This window comes from Xiphophorus hellerii, chromosome 2, assembly GCF_003331165.1.
Source record: "Xiphophorus hellerii strain 12219 chromosome 2, Xiphophorus_hellerii-4.1, whole genome shotgun sequence".
NCBI classification, from domain to species: Eukaryota; Metazoa; Chordata; class Actinopteri; order Cyprinodontiformes; family Poeciliidae; genus Xiphophorus; species Xiphophorus hellerii.
In genome coordinates, this window is record NC_045673.1 from 31,603,756 (window position 1) to 31,618,047 (window position 14,292).

General features: G+C 39.1%; 2 protein-coding genes across 2 annotated transcripts in view; one reads left to right on the forward strand and one right to left on the reverse strand.

Moving 5' to 3' along the window:
- The first annotated feature begins 635 nt into the window (after positions 1 to 635).
- Positions 636 to 12,648, forward strand: prr33 (proline rich 33). Its single transcript, XM_032547689.1, has 3 exons — positions 636 to 769; positions 1,100 to 1,149; positions 8,231 to 12,648. The coding sequence occupies exon 3, from the start codon at positions 8,246 to 8,248 to the stop codon at positions 11,267 to 11,269; it is 3,024 nt and encodes a 1,007-aa protein (XP_032403580.1). The 5' UTR covers positions 636 to 769; positions 1,100 to 1,149; positions 8,231 to 8,245; the 3' UTR covers positions 11,270 to 12,648.
- Positions 5,249 to 14,292, reverse strand: part of lsp1a (lymphocyte specific protein 1 a) — a 32,972-nt gene continuing 23,928 nt past the window's right edge. The window contains exons 11-13 of the mRNA XM_032547702.1: positions 13,797 to 13,883; positions 12,689 to 12,788; positions 5,249 to 7,895 (exon numbers count right to left, since the gene is read on the reverse strand). Of these exons, the coding sequence (XP_032403593.1) occupies positions 7,873 to 7,895; positions 12,689 to 12,788; positions 13,797 to 13,883 (210 nt within the window). The 3' untranslated portion in view covers positions 5,249 to 7,872. The remainder of the gene's footprint in view (positions 7,896 to 12,688; positions 12,789 to 13,796; positions 13,884 to 14,292) is intronic.

Genomic DNA, 14,292 nt, shown 5'->3' on the forward strand with positions numbered 1-14,292 from the left:
TATTTTGTAAAATGGCCCAGCTGAAAAAACTGTAGCATTTAAATTTAACTCTGTAGCATTTAATTTTTTTTTTATCTTCTCAAGGACCTCTAGGTGGGCTTCAAAGCTCACTCAGAGCTCTGTGTTTGTAAAAACTGGGTGTTGGCCTTTCAGCTACAGTACAGACCAAAAGTTTGGACACACCTTTTAATTCAATGAGTTTCCTTTATTTTCATGACATTGACATTGACATTGTAGATTCACACTGAAGGCATCAAAACTATGAATAACAAATGTGGAAATATGCACTAAACAAAAAAAAAGTAAAACAACTGAAAATAGCCCTTATATTCTAGTTTCTTCAAAGTAGCAACCTTTAGCTGTGATTACTGCTTTGCACACAGTCTGCATTTTCTTGATGAGCTTCAAGAGGTAGTCACCTGAAATGGTTTTCACTTCATAGGTGTGCCCTGTCAGGTTAATAAGTGGGATTTCTTGCCTTATAAATAGTCATAAAAATAAAGAAAACCCATTGAATTAGAAGGTGTGTCCAAACTTTTGGTCTGTACTGTACATCTCGCCTCAACTTTCTCTGGGGTCACAATGTTGCTGCAGCTTCTGAGCAACCCACAGCGCTCAGGGTTTATTTTTGGAATGCCATGGCGCCCGTTCCTTCCATTTGTAGGAAGGGGGGTCGAGTTGGTCTCAACATGAACCTGCCGTTCTGACACTCCAGGCTGGGACAAGCAGGCAGCAGCTGGCCGGCCACCCCCAAGCAGCAGTCCTACAGGTAACAATTCCCTTCAATTACACCTTTTATTTTCCAGACCAGAGGAAAAGCGTTATGTTACGGAGGCAGCTGCTTTTGGATACACGCTGAGACCTTACGTGTGTGGAAGGGTAACTTTTTTTGTCCTCTGCAAAACTGAAGCACTGACAGGGTTATGATTTCAATGTTTCAACCCCCCGTAGCTTAAACACTAATTTTACCATTGATCATATGTCCCGGTTATAATACAGTGTAACATTCACTTGTAATTTCAATTGAACAGCTTTAATAAATGCTCACTTTTCACCTTGACATTTTACCATTAATGAAAACACTGTCCTGTCCTGCCAGGGGAAATCTGCCTGGAGCACTTTAAACTCCACCAATAAGTTCTTCGCCTGGTAAGTCGTTTTCATTTACGTCCAAACTTATTGCTTGACATTAAGTTTGTACAAGCTACAAGTCTGTAGCTTGTATTCACGCGCATAAGCAGGTCATTTCTGTTTGAGTTTTTTGTTGCACATCTATTATTAGACTTTCCTCTTTTGAACCTGCATCCTAAAAGAACTACAAATGCCAACACTAGCAGAGCCTTAAAAGGAGGAATGTGTATCTCATGTGTCAGGCTGGCGGCTAAGTGCAGAAGGGGGGAGCTGGGAGAGTTCTAAACATTTATCAGATTGTGCCTCTAAATCAAGGGGGTGACACATAGCAAGATAAGGCTAACAAACACTGAACTTAATTATGCCAGAACCTTAAACTGCCCGGATGGTTCTCTGATCTGGTAAATCAGGGTTAAGGCTGGTGACACAATGTTCTGGCAGTGTGACACATACAGAGTGTTATTTCTTAGGCCTAAAATAATGGCTCCCAGGCCGTGTGCCAAAGCTGCATATTCATGGGGCATTCATGCCTAATTGGCCCTCATGTTTTCCTCGGTGACGTCACATGTCAAAGATATTATCCAGTGTCAGTGAGATGTGAGATCATAAGGTATAATGAGCGTTCACTTTCAGCATGTTATAAATAAAAAAGCAAACACCTGATGGGCAGTTAGTCACAGTCCAATAATACGTCCCATCATTACAATGGAACCAAAACTCAGGGGTCTACGAGCTTTGCCTCTTGGGACAGCAGCAGCAGCAATGATGATGATGATGAAGAAGAACTTTAAATGACAATAATCTTGGAATTATAAATATAGTTCACTGAACCTTGCATTGAATTTGGACACTGCAAAAAAACAAAAACATGCCAAGTATTTTTGGTCTAGCTTTTATTGCAGGTGTCTTGATGCCCTTGACACCTGCAATAAAAAAAATATTTATTACAAGATGGAACCAACTGCTAGAACAATTGAAATGTACAGACGCTATGCACCTGTACATTTACTTTCCAGCAGGTGATGTACTCTTGTGACAGAGACATTGTTTATGGGCGAAGCTGCACCTGCAATAATCAATCAAAACTGCATCATAAAATTCAGATTTAACATCAAATGTTAATTTTTTAACTCTGTACTGAGGCTCTCTAGTTTTTAATGAATGCAGGAACATCAAGAGTCCACTCTTCTTCATCGTGCTGTTCACATTTAACATCATGAGACCAGGACAACACTTAAGAACTGATCCACAGTAACTTGGCATTGTGAAGGTCGAGGATGTTTTCTGACGGAATTGGACCCTGAGCTTAGAGTGTCACCAGAAGGCTGCAACAGAGATACAGAAAGACCGGAAGAGTCGGAGAAAGGCATAAAAGTGGACATTCTTTGACCACATCCCACACGGATGACCTCTTCATTGTGAGCAGTGCCCTGGGGAACTGGATGATTAATGACACTCAACTCTGAGCAAATTTAGATGAACTGAGAATCACCCAAATGTCAGGTCAGAACATTGAAATCCGTCTACACCAGCATAGTCTGTGTATTAGACAACTTGCAAGGATATTGAGCACATCATCAGGCAAAGGCGCCATCATCTTGCATTGACCAGAGACAATTTTTTAAAAGATGTTTTGGATATAGTGGCTTTTATTGAACAGCAAACTGACAGTTAGCTTCTGCACAGTGTGTGTGCTCTATCAGCTGAGCCACCCAGAACTCTGGCAGGGGGAAGTTATCCTGGATAAGGGACCAGAGGGCTTCAGTGCAGTTCTCTGATGAAAGTTGATTCACTCTAAACAGAAACTATGGTCGCCAGCGATGTTGGAGACATCAAGAAGAGTGCTGCGTCACCAGACGAACCTGGGTGGTGGTGTTACAGTGTGTACTAGTGTGCCAATAAAGGGCTGCCCTACACAACCCATACTACTTGAGTAACATCATTAATTCAGTCATGGTGTCCCTGTATGAAGAACAATGTCATCATCATGGATGAGAATGATCAAGGTCACATCACAAGAGAGTGATTGCTGGACACTGGGGTTCTTCAATGGAGAACTTGGACATTCTACAGACTTGAATCCTACAGAAGCCTTGTGTAATCAGCTGAGTCACCATGTAGTGGACTTGTAGTTCTGGACACCAGAAGCTCAATGACATGAGGGCTGTCCTTCATGAAGAAGGGCCATGTCTCAATAAGTCGATTTATGAACAGCACTTCAAGCTATAATTGTTATTAAGACTTTGACATGTTTTGTTGAAACATACCCACCGCTGGTGTTTTGTTTCAATACATTGTTTGAAATGAAGTTTCACACAATAGTGTGAACTATATTATATGTTTCTAGAAATCTCTCTCTCTCTCTCTCTCTCTCTCTCTATATATATATATATATATATATAACATATAGAAACATATAGAGTTCACACAATTGTGATATATACTGTATATATATATATATATATATATATATATATATATATATATATATATATATATATATATATATATATATACAGGGGTTGGACAATGAAACTGAAACACCTCTCATTTTAGTATGGGAGGTTTCATGGCTAAATTGGACCAGCCTGGTGGCCAATCTTCATTAATTGCACATTGAACCAATAAGAGCAGAGTGTGAAGGTCCAATTAGCAGGGTAAGAGCCCAGTTTTGCTCAAAATATTGCAATGCACACAACATTATGGGTGACATACCAGAGTTCAAAAGAGGACAAATTGTTGGTGCACGTCTTGCTGGCGCATCTGTGACCAAGACAGCAAGTCTTTGTGATGTATCAAGAGCCACGGTATCCAGGGTAATATCAGCATACCACCAAGAAGGAGGAACCACATCCAACAGGATTAACTGTGGACGCAAGAGGAAGCTGTCTGAAAGGGATGTTCGGGTGCTAACCCGGATTGTATCCAAAAAACATAAAACCACGGCTGCCCAAATCACGGCAGAATTAAATGTGCACCTCAACTCTCCTGTTTCCACCAAAACTGTCCGTCGGGAGCTCCACAGGGTCAATATACACGGCCGGGCTGCTATAGCCAAACCTTTGGTCACTCGTGCCAATGCCAAACGTCGGTTTCAATGGTGCAAGGAGCGCAAATCTTGGGCTGTGGACAATGTGAAACATGTATTGTTCTCTGATGAGTCCACCTTTACTGTTTTCCCCACATCCGGGAGAGTTACGGTGTGGAGAAGCCCCAAAGAAGCGTACCACCCAGACTGTTACATGCCCAGAGTGAAGCATGGGGGTGGATCAGTGATGGTTTGGGCTGCCATATCATGGCATTCCCTTGGCCCCATACTTGTGCTAGATGGGCCGAACCATTCTGGAGGACCATGTGCATCCAATGGTTCAAACATTGTATCCTGAAGGAGGTGCCGTGTATCAGGATGACAATGCATCAATGCACACAGCAAGACTGGTGAAAGATTGGTTTGATGAACATGAAAGTGAAGTTGAACATCTCCCATGGCCTGCACAGTCACCAGATCTAAATATTATTGAGCCACTTTGGGGTGTTTTGGAGGAGCGAGTCAGGAAACATTTTCCTCCACCAGCATCACGTCGTGACCTGGCCACTATCCTGCAAGAAGAATGGCTTAAAATCCCTCTGACCACTGTACAGGACTTGTATATGTCATTCCCAAGACGAATTGACGCTGTATTGGCCGCAAAAGGAGGCCCTACACCATACTAATAAGTTATTGTGGTCTAAAACCAGGTGTTTCAGTTTCATTGTCCAACCCCTGTATATATATATATATATACACACACCAGGAGTGTATGCCATCTTTGTATATATATAATACCTCTTATCCAATTTCTTCTCAAAAACACAGATTTTGTTAATTTGTGGATTTTACATTGAATACTGGACAGAGTTTGAGATCACTGGTGGTCTGTGTTGGCCTTTTATTTACAGGATGTTCCGTACAGTACACATGAAGTCTCTCCTTGAAAAAAAAAAGAATTTTAATGAATCTTTTAAGCATGGGAAGATAGCAATTATTTTGTAAAGTGTTATTAAAACATTTAAATGTTTTAATACAGTGAATGTTGTAATTTTTGACACGATGGGTATAATAAAAACAGTAGACATATTAGAAGAATAGGTACTGATTTTATTTAATATTTTCAAAGTGGCATAAAAATAGAAGCAAAAAAATCTTGTTCAAAAAGAATAAAAGTAAAAGCATTTTGAGACAGAAGCAGACATGTATGAACTAAAGCATACATTAGTGTTCAAAGGTGTAACTATTAAGCTAAATATCACAAAGTCAAATTTCAATAAGCAAATGTCCACCACAATTGTCACAACTATGCACTGTATAATATTTATGATTCTTACATACACTTAACAGCAGTTTTTTATAGCTAAACTAAAAAAGTATTCATGCCTTTGTAAGTTTAAAGTTTAAATCAACCTTTTCATTTTACCAACATGTCAATTTTGACTGGACGTCAAAAGACAGACATTGTAACATAAGTTATGGAGAGGGAACATCCTGATTTGAATCTAATAGAGAATATTTGCCGTCAGATTATGGTGATGGCAAAGAGGGATTCCAACTTTAAAGGCTTGGAACACATGACCAAAGGCAAATCACCAAAAATGATTTAACAAAATTTGTCAGCAATTAGAAAACATGCAATTTTTTTCCATAAAAAGTTTTGCATTTTTTATTTTTTTTCTTTATAATTGCTTCTTCTGTTAAATTATTTTATTATCTTTAGAGAGAAGACTGTTCCAATCCCTATGACAGCCAAATAGACTTTCTGGTAGACTACTTCTAAATGCTAGAAAAATGAGTCAGAGATTATTCTGTAAATTTCTTCAAATTCAGCCGTTTACATGTTCACCTTTATATAAAATTTTGAACTGTATGAGTTGGGTTGGTTTGGGCCTTCCACAAGCTTGCTGGCATTTCAGCAGACCTGCTGTGGAAAGGTGGTAATAGGTTTGAGGGAGTTTTAAATGGCTATTTTTATATATATATTTAATACACTTTGTAACCAGTACATAACTAGTATGACTGGGTTCATTGTTCACTTCGAAGACTATTTTGTTTGCAGGTTTAACTTCCTTGCTCTTGTATGGAGGTGAGACGTTAATTGTTTAAAGTACTCTTCTTTTCTTGTGATGCCAACTTTTTTTGTGAAAATCATCATTCCCCCAAAAATGCACAAGATATCATAGTGTTAACCTCTTACATCATAGTTGATATGGTGTTCTCAGGATTGCAGATTTTGCCATTTTTACTCCAAATTGTAATGATGGCAATTTTACTAACACAGTTTCATTTTAGTTTAATCAGACAGATATTAAGAAATGTCCATGAGTGAGTTTGAAAACTGTAATCTGACTCCTCTTGGCTGAGTGACATTACAGACCTGTCTTCCCTCTCATTGGTTAGATCAGACAGCTGGAAATTACTGTGGTGTTTATGCTTACATATAATTGTTTTAACATGTGTATGTGGCACGCACATGCATTTGGAGATTGTTCCCAAGGATGAACTAAATAGTGGAGGTCCACAATTCCCTTCCTATTTAGATTTTTATGTGATGTTACATAAGTAAGTTACAATGCCATGAAAGTTTGCATATTATTTAATAGAACAATAATGTAAAGAATTTATTTAAAAAATGTCTAAATCAAAATTGTTCCAGCACAAAAAAAAAATCCAAATAAAATTCTAGTAAACTTTGGTGAAAAACTCGTGGAAGGATGCCCAATATTACATAACTCATACAGTTGAAAAAACTGTCTGAATTAGAACAAAGTTGTAAAAATAAATGTTTCCATTATTTTTCTGGCATCTATCAACTAGTTTTGGTAATCCCAAGTGGCCGAAATAACATAACATTTATTCAGATTTAATGTCAGAGAATAAAATGGTTGTGTGTTTTTATACAGTGTGTAACATCTAACGTCTGCTTTTAACTGTGGCTGGTGCTCAGAGCTTTTGCAGTTTTGATTGTCCTCAAGCTAAAAAGTGCTGAACAGGTCAAACATTGATGTGATCCATTTACTCGAGATGATTCAAACTGTAAACGTTTTACAAATGATCGTCTTGAACAGAAGAAAACTGAAAACTAACTCACATTTAGATAGACTCATAATGGTAAAAACAGAAAGCAGGAAGATATAAAGAGGATCACACCTATAACCATCAGATATTTTTTTGTGGGCTTTAATTTTTAATTTGTACAATTGAGCCCCAAATCATTCATACCCCTGACAGATTTCTGAAAGTCTTTCTCCTGACTGGAAGCATTAATATTCTTGTAGGCTGCAGAAGGCATACCAACATGAATATAATTGAGAATCCATTAGTGAAGCTTAAGATTAGGGTGATGGAGGGCGTCTAAGCTTAAAGACTTGGAGAATATGTCAGCAACAAATCAGTGGAAAGAAGTGAAAAGCTACTCATCAATTGGAAGGAACAGTGTGATTGCCAATAAAACAATTTCCCACTGTTTATTGAGAAAGGTTTGCATTTTCAACATACTAGGATTTTAATGAAACATAAATAAAAAAAATAAATTACTTAGCCTAAATCTGCCAAGGGTATATATATATATTTGGGCCTGGGTTTGGGGCTGTAGGTGCATTTCCTCTAGAGATGGTCAGAAAAAATACAGACTTTCCTGTTGCAAAGTTCCTGCATCAGCATGTCAGGTGTTGCAAGATCACGTAGGCAGCAGGAGAGGAAATGCTTCCTCAGCAATCACTGTAACACAAACCTACAAAAGGGACAGAGGAAAAACATTAGATATTGAAAATGTGAAACTTCTATTAACCTGGTGTATTTTGAAGATAAATTCTGTTTGAAAGAGAAACTGAGTTTGTCCACTTCCAACTTTTTAGTATTCAGGATTAAGTTAGTAAAAGAGGAAAGAGATGATGATGTTATAGACATTAAAAAAAGAAAATATGTTTAATGTGCCGTCCCCACTGACCAGCTGCTTTGCGGTTAACACTTCCATTTAAATGACTTGCATGTGAAAACATAAAACAATGAACAATTGTGAAACTTTAGGCTAAGTTTTAAGAATGCTTTATCTCTTTTTTCCAATAGGGTGCAGAAGCATTCATGTCTGTTGCTTATGGCACTATCCACCAGATGGGCCTGTTTTCCCATCAGTACCCTCCACCACTGCTGCCCAAGCCTGGAAAAGACAATGTCCGTCTTCAGAAACTCCTCAAAAGGACTGCAAAGAAAAAGGCCTCCACCCAGACTTCACAGTCTGCTACACCTTTCCGGTCGAGCCTTTCCCCTGTAAATGAAGCAAGCCCTGACCTGGAGCGCAGCGACCACTCAACTTCCCCTCAAAAACCAGAGACAACCCCTCGACTCAACAGCATCCAGCAACCTCCACGGTTCACTGTCAGGCCACTGTATCAACATGTGCCGTCCCCTTACCCGCAGCGTGCAGCTTTTGATCGAGCAGTTAGGATGTCGCCTCCCACAGCGGCCACCCCTTCATGCACGTACTCACACCAAATCACAAAAATGTCATTAAGTTCTGCTTCAAATCAGTTTTCCAAAGTCTTAGCCTCTCCAGGAGAAGCAAAGCAATCACTGCCATATTCCTCTATGCCTGAGGTAAGCATACAAACAACTGAACTGGAAACATTTACTGAAAGCCAAGCTGGTTTGAGACTTGCCCCTTATGTAGGCATCCCACATTCAAAAATCACAAGTTCAGGTGCAACTCAACATCCGGTACCAGCGGGTCAACCTGTGGTTCGGCCTCTTACTGTGTTGACCCCACTCATAAAATCCAAAAGTCCACGTCCAACATTTAAAGCAACTGAGCCTTCAAAATCACCAAAGCCGATGTTTGAAGTGCCTCAGATTAGGATGTATACAGCAAGCACATCATATTATGAAACATCCAGGACACCTCCAGTGTACGACACGGCTGGATTAACTGCTATTGGCAGCATAGTACCTCAAAGTAAAACATTAGCAGAAACAAAACAAGAAGTGCTCACAGCATCTGAGATCAGAGGAGGGAAGGCAACAGCAACAACAATGCAGCCTCCTTTATTAGACGTAGATCCTGGTAGAAAGACTCCAACATCAGAAGTAAAAGGAGCCGCCCCAAAGGCTGAAGTAAGAAGAGTCACTCCAACGTTAGAAACCCTGCGAGTCACTCCAGTGTCAGAAATCAAACGAGCCACTCCAACTCCAAACATAGAAACAACAAGACCAACTCAAACAGCTGAACATAAAACCACCACCCCAACATCTGAGGTCAGAGTTCAAACACCAACTTATGAGTTTCTGTCATCCAGGAGACCTAAAACCCCAGCATACCACATCAGCCGAGCCGCAACTCCCGTCTTTGAAATCTCACGACCCAATCCTCTTCTGTTTGCGGTGTCGCCAATCACAGTGGATCCAGAGAGATCAAGGTCACCCCAAACGATTTCTACTGTGAGCACTTCATTGCCCTCCCTTAATCTGAAGACAACAGAGCTTCCTGAAACTTTATTAAATGGGGATGTCCACTCTGATGTGACACCTGCAGACAACTCTATAAAACAAAGTATTACAAAGTCAAAATCAGAGTCTGATCTGACAAGAAGAGTGACCTCGGTTTCAGCGGCTGGCTCTCAAAGAGCTGTAACTCCTATATCTGTGTCTTCAACACAAGTAGCCACTGCTTATCAAAGGCCAAAAACTCCAACTTTTGAAGCATCTCGCCTTTTGACCACATCACCAGGCTACAAAAAGCAAAAGACATTACCATCATCTATTTCACATGTGGCCTTTCAGAGACCTAAAACCCCAGACTCTCAAAAGTCAAAGTCTGCTTACCGTGGACTTACACCAGCTGAATACGCTGCTTACGGTGGTATCCAACCATATTCACCTGCATTTTGCATTATAACCTCAGTGACACCAACACAAGATGATGTTAAAGTTGAAAAAGAAGTTTCAAAACAGAGTAGTCACGTAGCAATTGTAAAGGAACAATCATTGGTTGAAATTTCTGAAAGACAAGACACCACTGCATGTGAGGAAAAACTGGAACAGAGTCATGTAAAGGCTTTTTCCAGTGTCACAGTCCCAGTTATTGTAGTTTCAACACCATCTGACTCAAGAGGAACAATATCAATACAAGATCCATGTACAGCAACCAGTCCAGTTGCAGCAACAGCGACTCAAGAAATGCCAAAAGCGATGGCTGTGCCTTCTGAAAACCAGAAAGAAAAAACCAAAGTAACTACAAAGACAAAAACAAAAGATTCTCTTCTAGAAAGTGGCGACCAAGATTCCCTGAAGGTCGTAAAAAAGCTTTTGAGTAGAGGGAAGGTGCAGACCGATGAGGAGAAAGCAAAATCTGACGTGAAAGTTGACAAATCTGTCATAATAGAACCAAAGACACCTGTTACACAGATTAAGCATGAATGCTCAAAATCTGAATCTGCTGAACCTACTCTGCCGATTGAGGCCCCTTCTACCAAGTCAACTGAAAACAATAAAAATAACACAGAACCATGTTCAGCAGATAAACCTGACACAAAGGGCACTAATGACTCCCCCGCAGCAGCAGCATCTCTTCTTAATGTCATGCAAAAGTCAAAGGGGATGAAATCAAAAGCGAGTGGGTGGTCGCGACTAAAGAAACACATGGTGGTGGAACAGGAGGAACCAAAATTCCCAGAGACAGGTTCTCAAGCTGAGATCCGAGGGCAGGACCAGAGTGAAGAGATGAGGCTAGAAGAGAAGCCAAGTGGTCAGGATGAGAAACTAGCTACACCCAAAGACACAGACACTCCAAAGGCAACTAAGATGTGGGATGCTGTCCTCTTCCAGATGTTCTCCTCCAAAGAGAACATCATGCATCAGATTGAGCTAAGCAAAAGTGAAGATGAAAAAAATGAGGAGAAAAGCAATGATCAGAAGGAGGTCCCTTCGTTTGCGTTTAGGCTACCGGTGTTGCTTTTCAGCCCCAGATTTGATGCTAAGAAGCTGAGAGAAGCAGCCTCAAGACCAGTGTCAAAAATCTCAGTTGTGTTTGAAATGGGTCTGATTGGACGGAAAGGTAAAGAAGAGGAACCAAAAGACTTTAACAGGAAGGCCAGAGGGTTTGCTGCTTCTTAAACTATGCCTGATGTGAAATGTCCACATTAAACCATGGCTAAACTTGTTCTGTAAGTTAATGTACAGCTCTACATTAATTTCTCTGTCAACATAAGACTTCTGAACACTGCTGAAGGAAACTAAACCCCAACTTTATACTTGACAAATGCATTATAGTATGACGGTAGCTTAAGGGGTGTTAGAGGTTTTATTTTTATTAGTAAGCAAAAACGAGCTGACTTGTCTTAAATGTCTCCAGACATCACAAAACATTAAAGTGTTGATGTAATCTGACAATTTCCATTTGCTTCTTTCATTACACTTTTACTAGAGATGCTGCTGAGCCACTGAATATGTATGTACATGGTTGTTGCTTGTGTTAAATCTTCCAGTATTTTTATATTTATCAAGAAATGTTAGACTATATGTAAATCCATAATCAAAATTTTAAAAAACACAAGTTTTTTTTTTTTGTTTTTTTTTACCAAATTGTATTATTTGCCACAACGTAACACCTCTGAGTAAATGATGAATGCTTATGTAGAGTTTGTACATGTTTTTCCCTCTTTTCTTTGGAAACACTCACCTCAGTGAAAGAAGAGAAAAGCAGGAAAGTTTATATTAGCAACAATGTTTAATGTGTTCTATTAACGGCCCTCAAAAACAGCACGATGGAAGGAATCACTGATTAAGGCACTAGTACATCATGCACTCCTCATAGACCTCCATAACTACAAATTTGGCATCAGTAATAAACAAACCACTTTGTTATATAATCACTGTGATTTTTATTTGGAACATTAGGCAGACACTGTAAACAGCACTCCAGAAGCGACTGTAGGTTAACATTAGATGGGCAGCATTTTAGAGGTCAAAAAGAAATAAATAATGTAGAGAAAATATAGAATAAAGTATTTTTTTGTGAGTTGTCAAAGTTGTAAGGGAAAAAGAATGAAATGCAGACAAAGTGCTGTACAGGATGTTAGTTAGATGGTGAAAGATGGTAGAAAGCTCTGCACTTCTTGGCTGTAGTTGTTGATTTTTTTTTTTTTCACTAAGTATCATCTCCCCTTGATCAACACCTTTTATGGGGGGTGGACAAAAGTCTACTTATCAAAGAACTCCATTTTATCTAATAGACTAGATAATAAAGTCTAATTACTTTCAAAATGAAGATTTTCATCAACAAAAGCCAAGTTTCATCTTCTTTTTTAGGGAAAGAATTTAATTTAGAAGTCAAACCCAAACTGTCTGACATGTTTAGCTTTTGCAGTGTAAAAAATAACCATCTATGTACTAAATGACACCTTGAAATAATGTTTCATTGCCACTAAGTTTCAATTTCTAATAGATTAGGATGCACACAGAAACAAAAAATAAAGCTCATAATTACAACTCTATATGTTTGTTGTGTTGTTCTATTTGTGATGAAGGTCCTACCGGCATTTTGGCTGAGGTCTCCACATTCATCTACAGAGATCTTCTCATATTTTCCATGACCAGTGACAATAAATTTATGTTTTTTCCCATGTGGTGCTGGCTGTGGAGAGATGAGACAGAAATAAGTTTATTTCTGTTAAAATCCCTATGATTTTTGTTCAGATTAACTCTTTGACCTGTAGGGTTAAGGTTTTCCCTACACATCCATAGACATCAGAGTGATTCAGCTGCTGAGAGCCACTCTGTGAAGGAGACGACAGAAAACTCCTGTCTGAATGAGGAGGTGTAATTGAGCCTGTTGCTAGTGGTGATGCCGTCCTCTAGGGACTGTGATTGGCTGTTCTTCAATTTCTGTTCAACAGGCGTTGGCAAATAACTTAAAGGAGCATTACCGCCACCCACTGGCGAAGAGTGTTGACAATAAAAAATTCTTATCCCATCAGACAAATTACCCAAGATTGAAAATGTCTTGAATATTATGGCCAGGTAGCATTTACTGATTGTCTTTCTGAAATGAATCAATAAGGTTTAATTTTGACTGTGATTGGTTAATGCACAAAACTAAAAAGGCACAAAAAACACAAAATTTAATCAGTTGATATAAATTAACAATCATACAGACTGGCTTAAGAGAAGTGTGCCATGATGAAACTATGCAATATTGTATTATTTGCCATACAGCATCAACATGCAGTGCCTGCTGTTAGCACAGTTCAATCCATTGTTTAGAAAACGTCTCTCCTTTCCTCACTGCTGCTAACATCTTGCCCTACGGTGCTTTGTGAATAACTTTTATCTAACCAAGATAAAACTATAAGCAAAATCTTACAATTCATGAAGTCCTAAGATTTCACTATTTTGGAAAAATATTTCAACCTTTTCCTCGTATGTACAAAAAGCACACAAACAACACACACATTAATCTACATATTTACTTCTACATACATACAGAACTCACAGAAAGATACAGAACAGAATACATAACGTTCTAGAATTTAAAGATGTACTTAGCATCACTGTAACAATGCTGCATAATTCTGACATGAAGAGACTTACTGCCATGGGCCAGCTGTTATTTTGAAAGAGAAAAAAAACAGTTGCTACAAACCTTTGCTTTCGGTTCGGTCCTCCCTGGTGGGTCTCCATATATTTCCCACATGTTCTTCTTCTGCAGCACGCCTCCAGACCTCACATCCTGGAAAACGCATCCAGAAGCAGAAGAGAACTGTTAGAACTCTAAGGTGAAAACATGCACACTGGGGCAACAGAGGAGTAGGAACCTGTTTATCCATAAACCGGATTCAAGTCAAATCCAATCATATGGACAGATTCAGATCAAATTACATTCACTCCTTTATAACACTGATTTTAATAAATACAGTAATCATATAATTGCAACTGGAAGTCTCAGAAAGTCCAACCATCAGCACCAAGTGTCACTTGAGTGTGTGAGAGAAAAGAACTCAACTCTAGTCAACAAGTATTTATTTATTTATTTATTTTGAGATTTTGAAATCTCTACACAGTCCACAGTTGGTTTGTTTGAACTGACTACCAACCAACCAGACATGAATAAAAAGATAAGAAACAGCAATATGCTGACT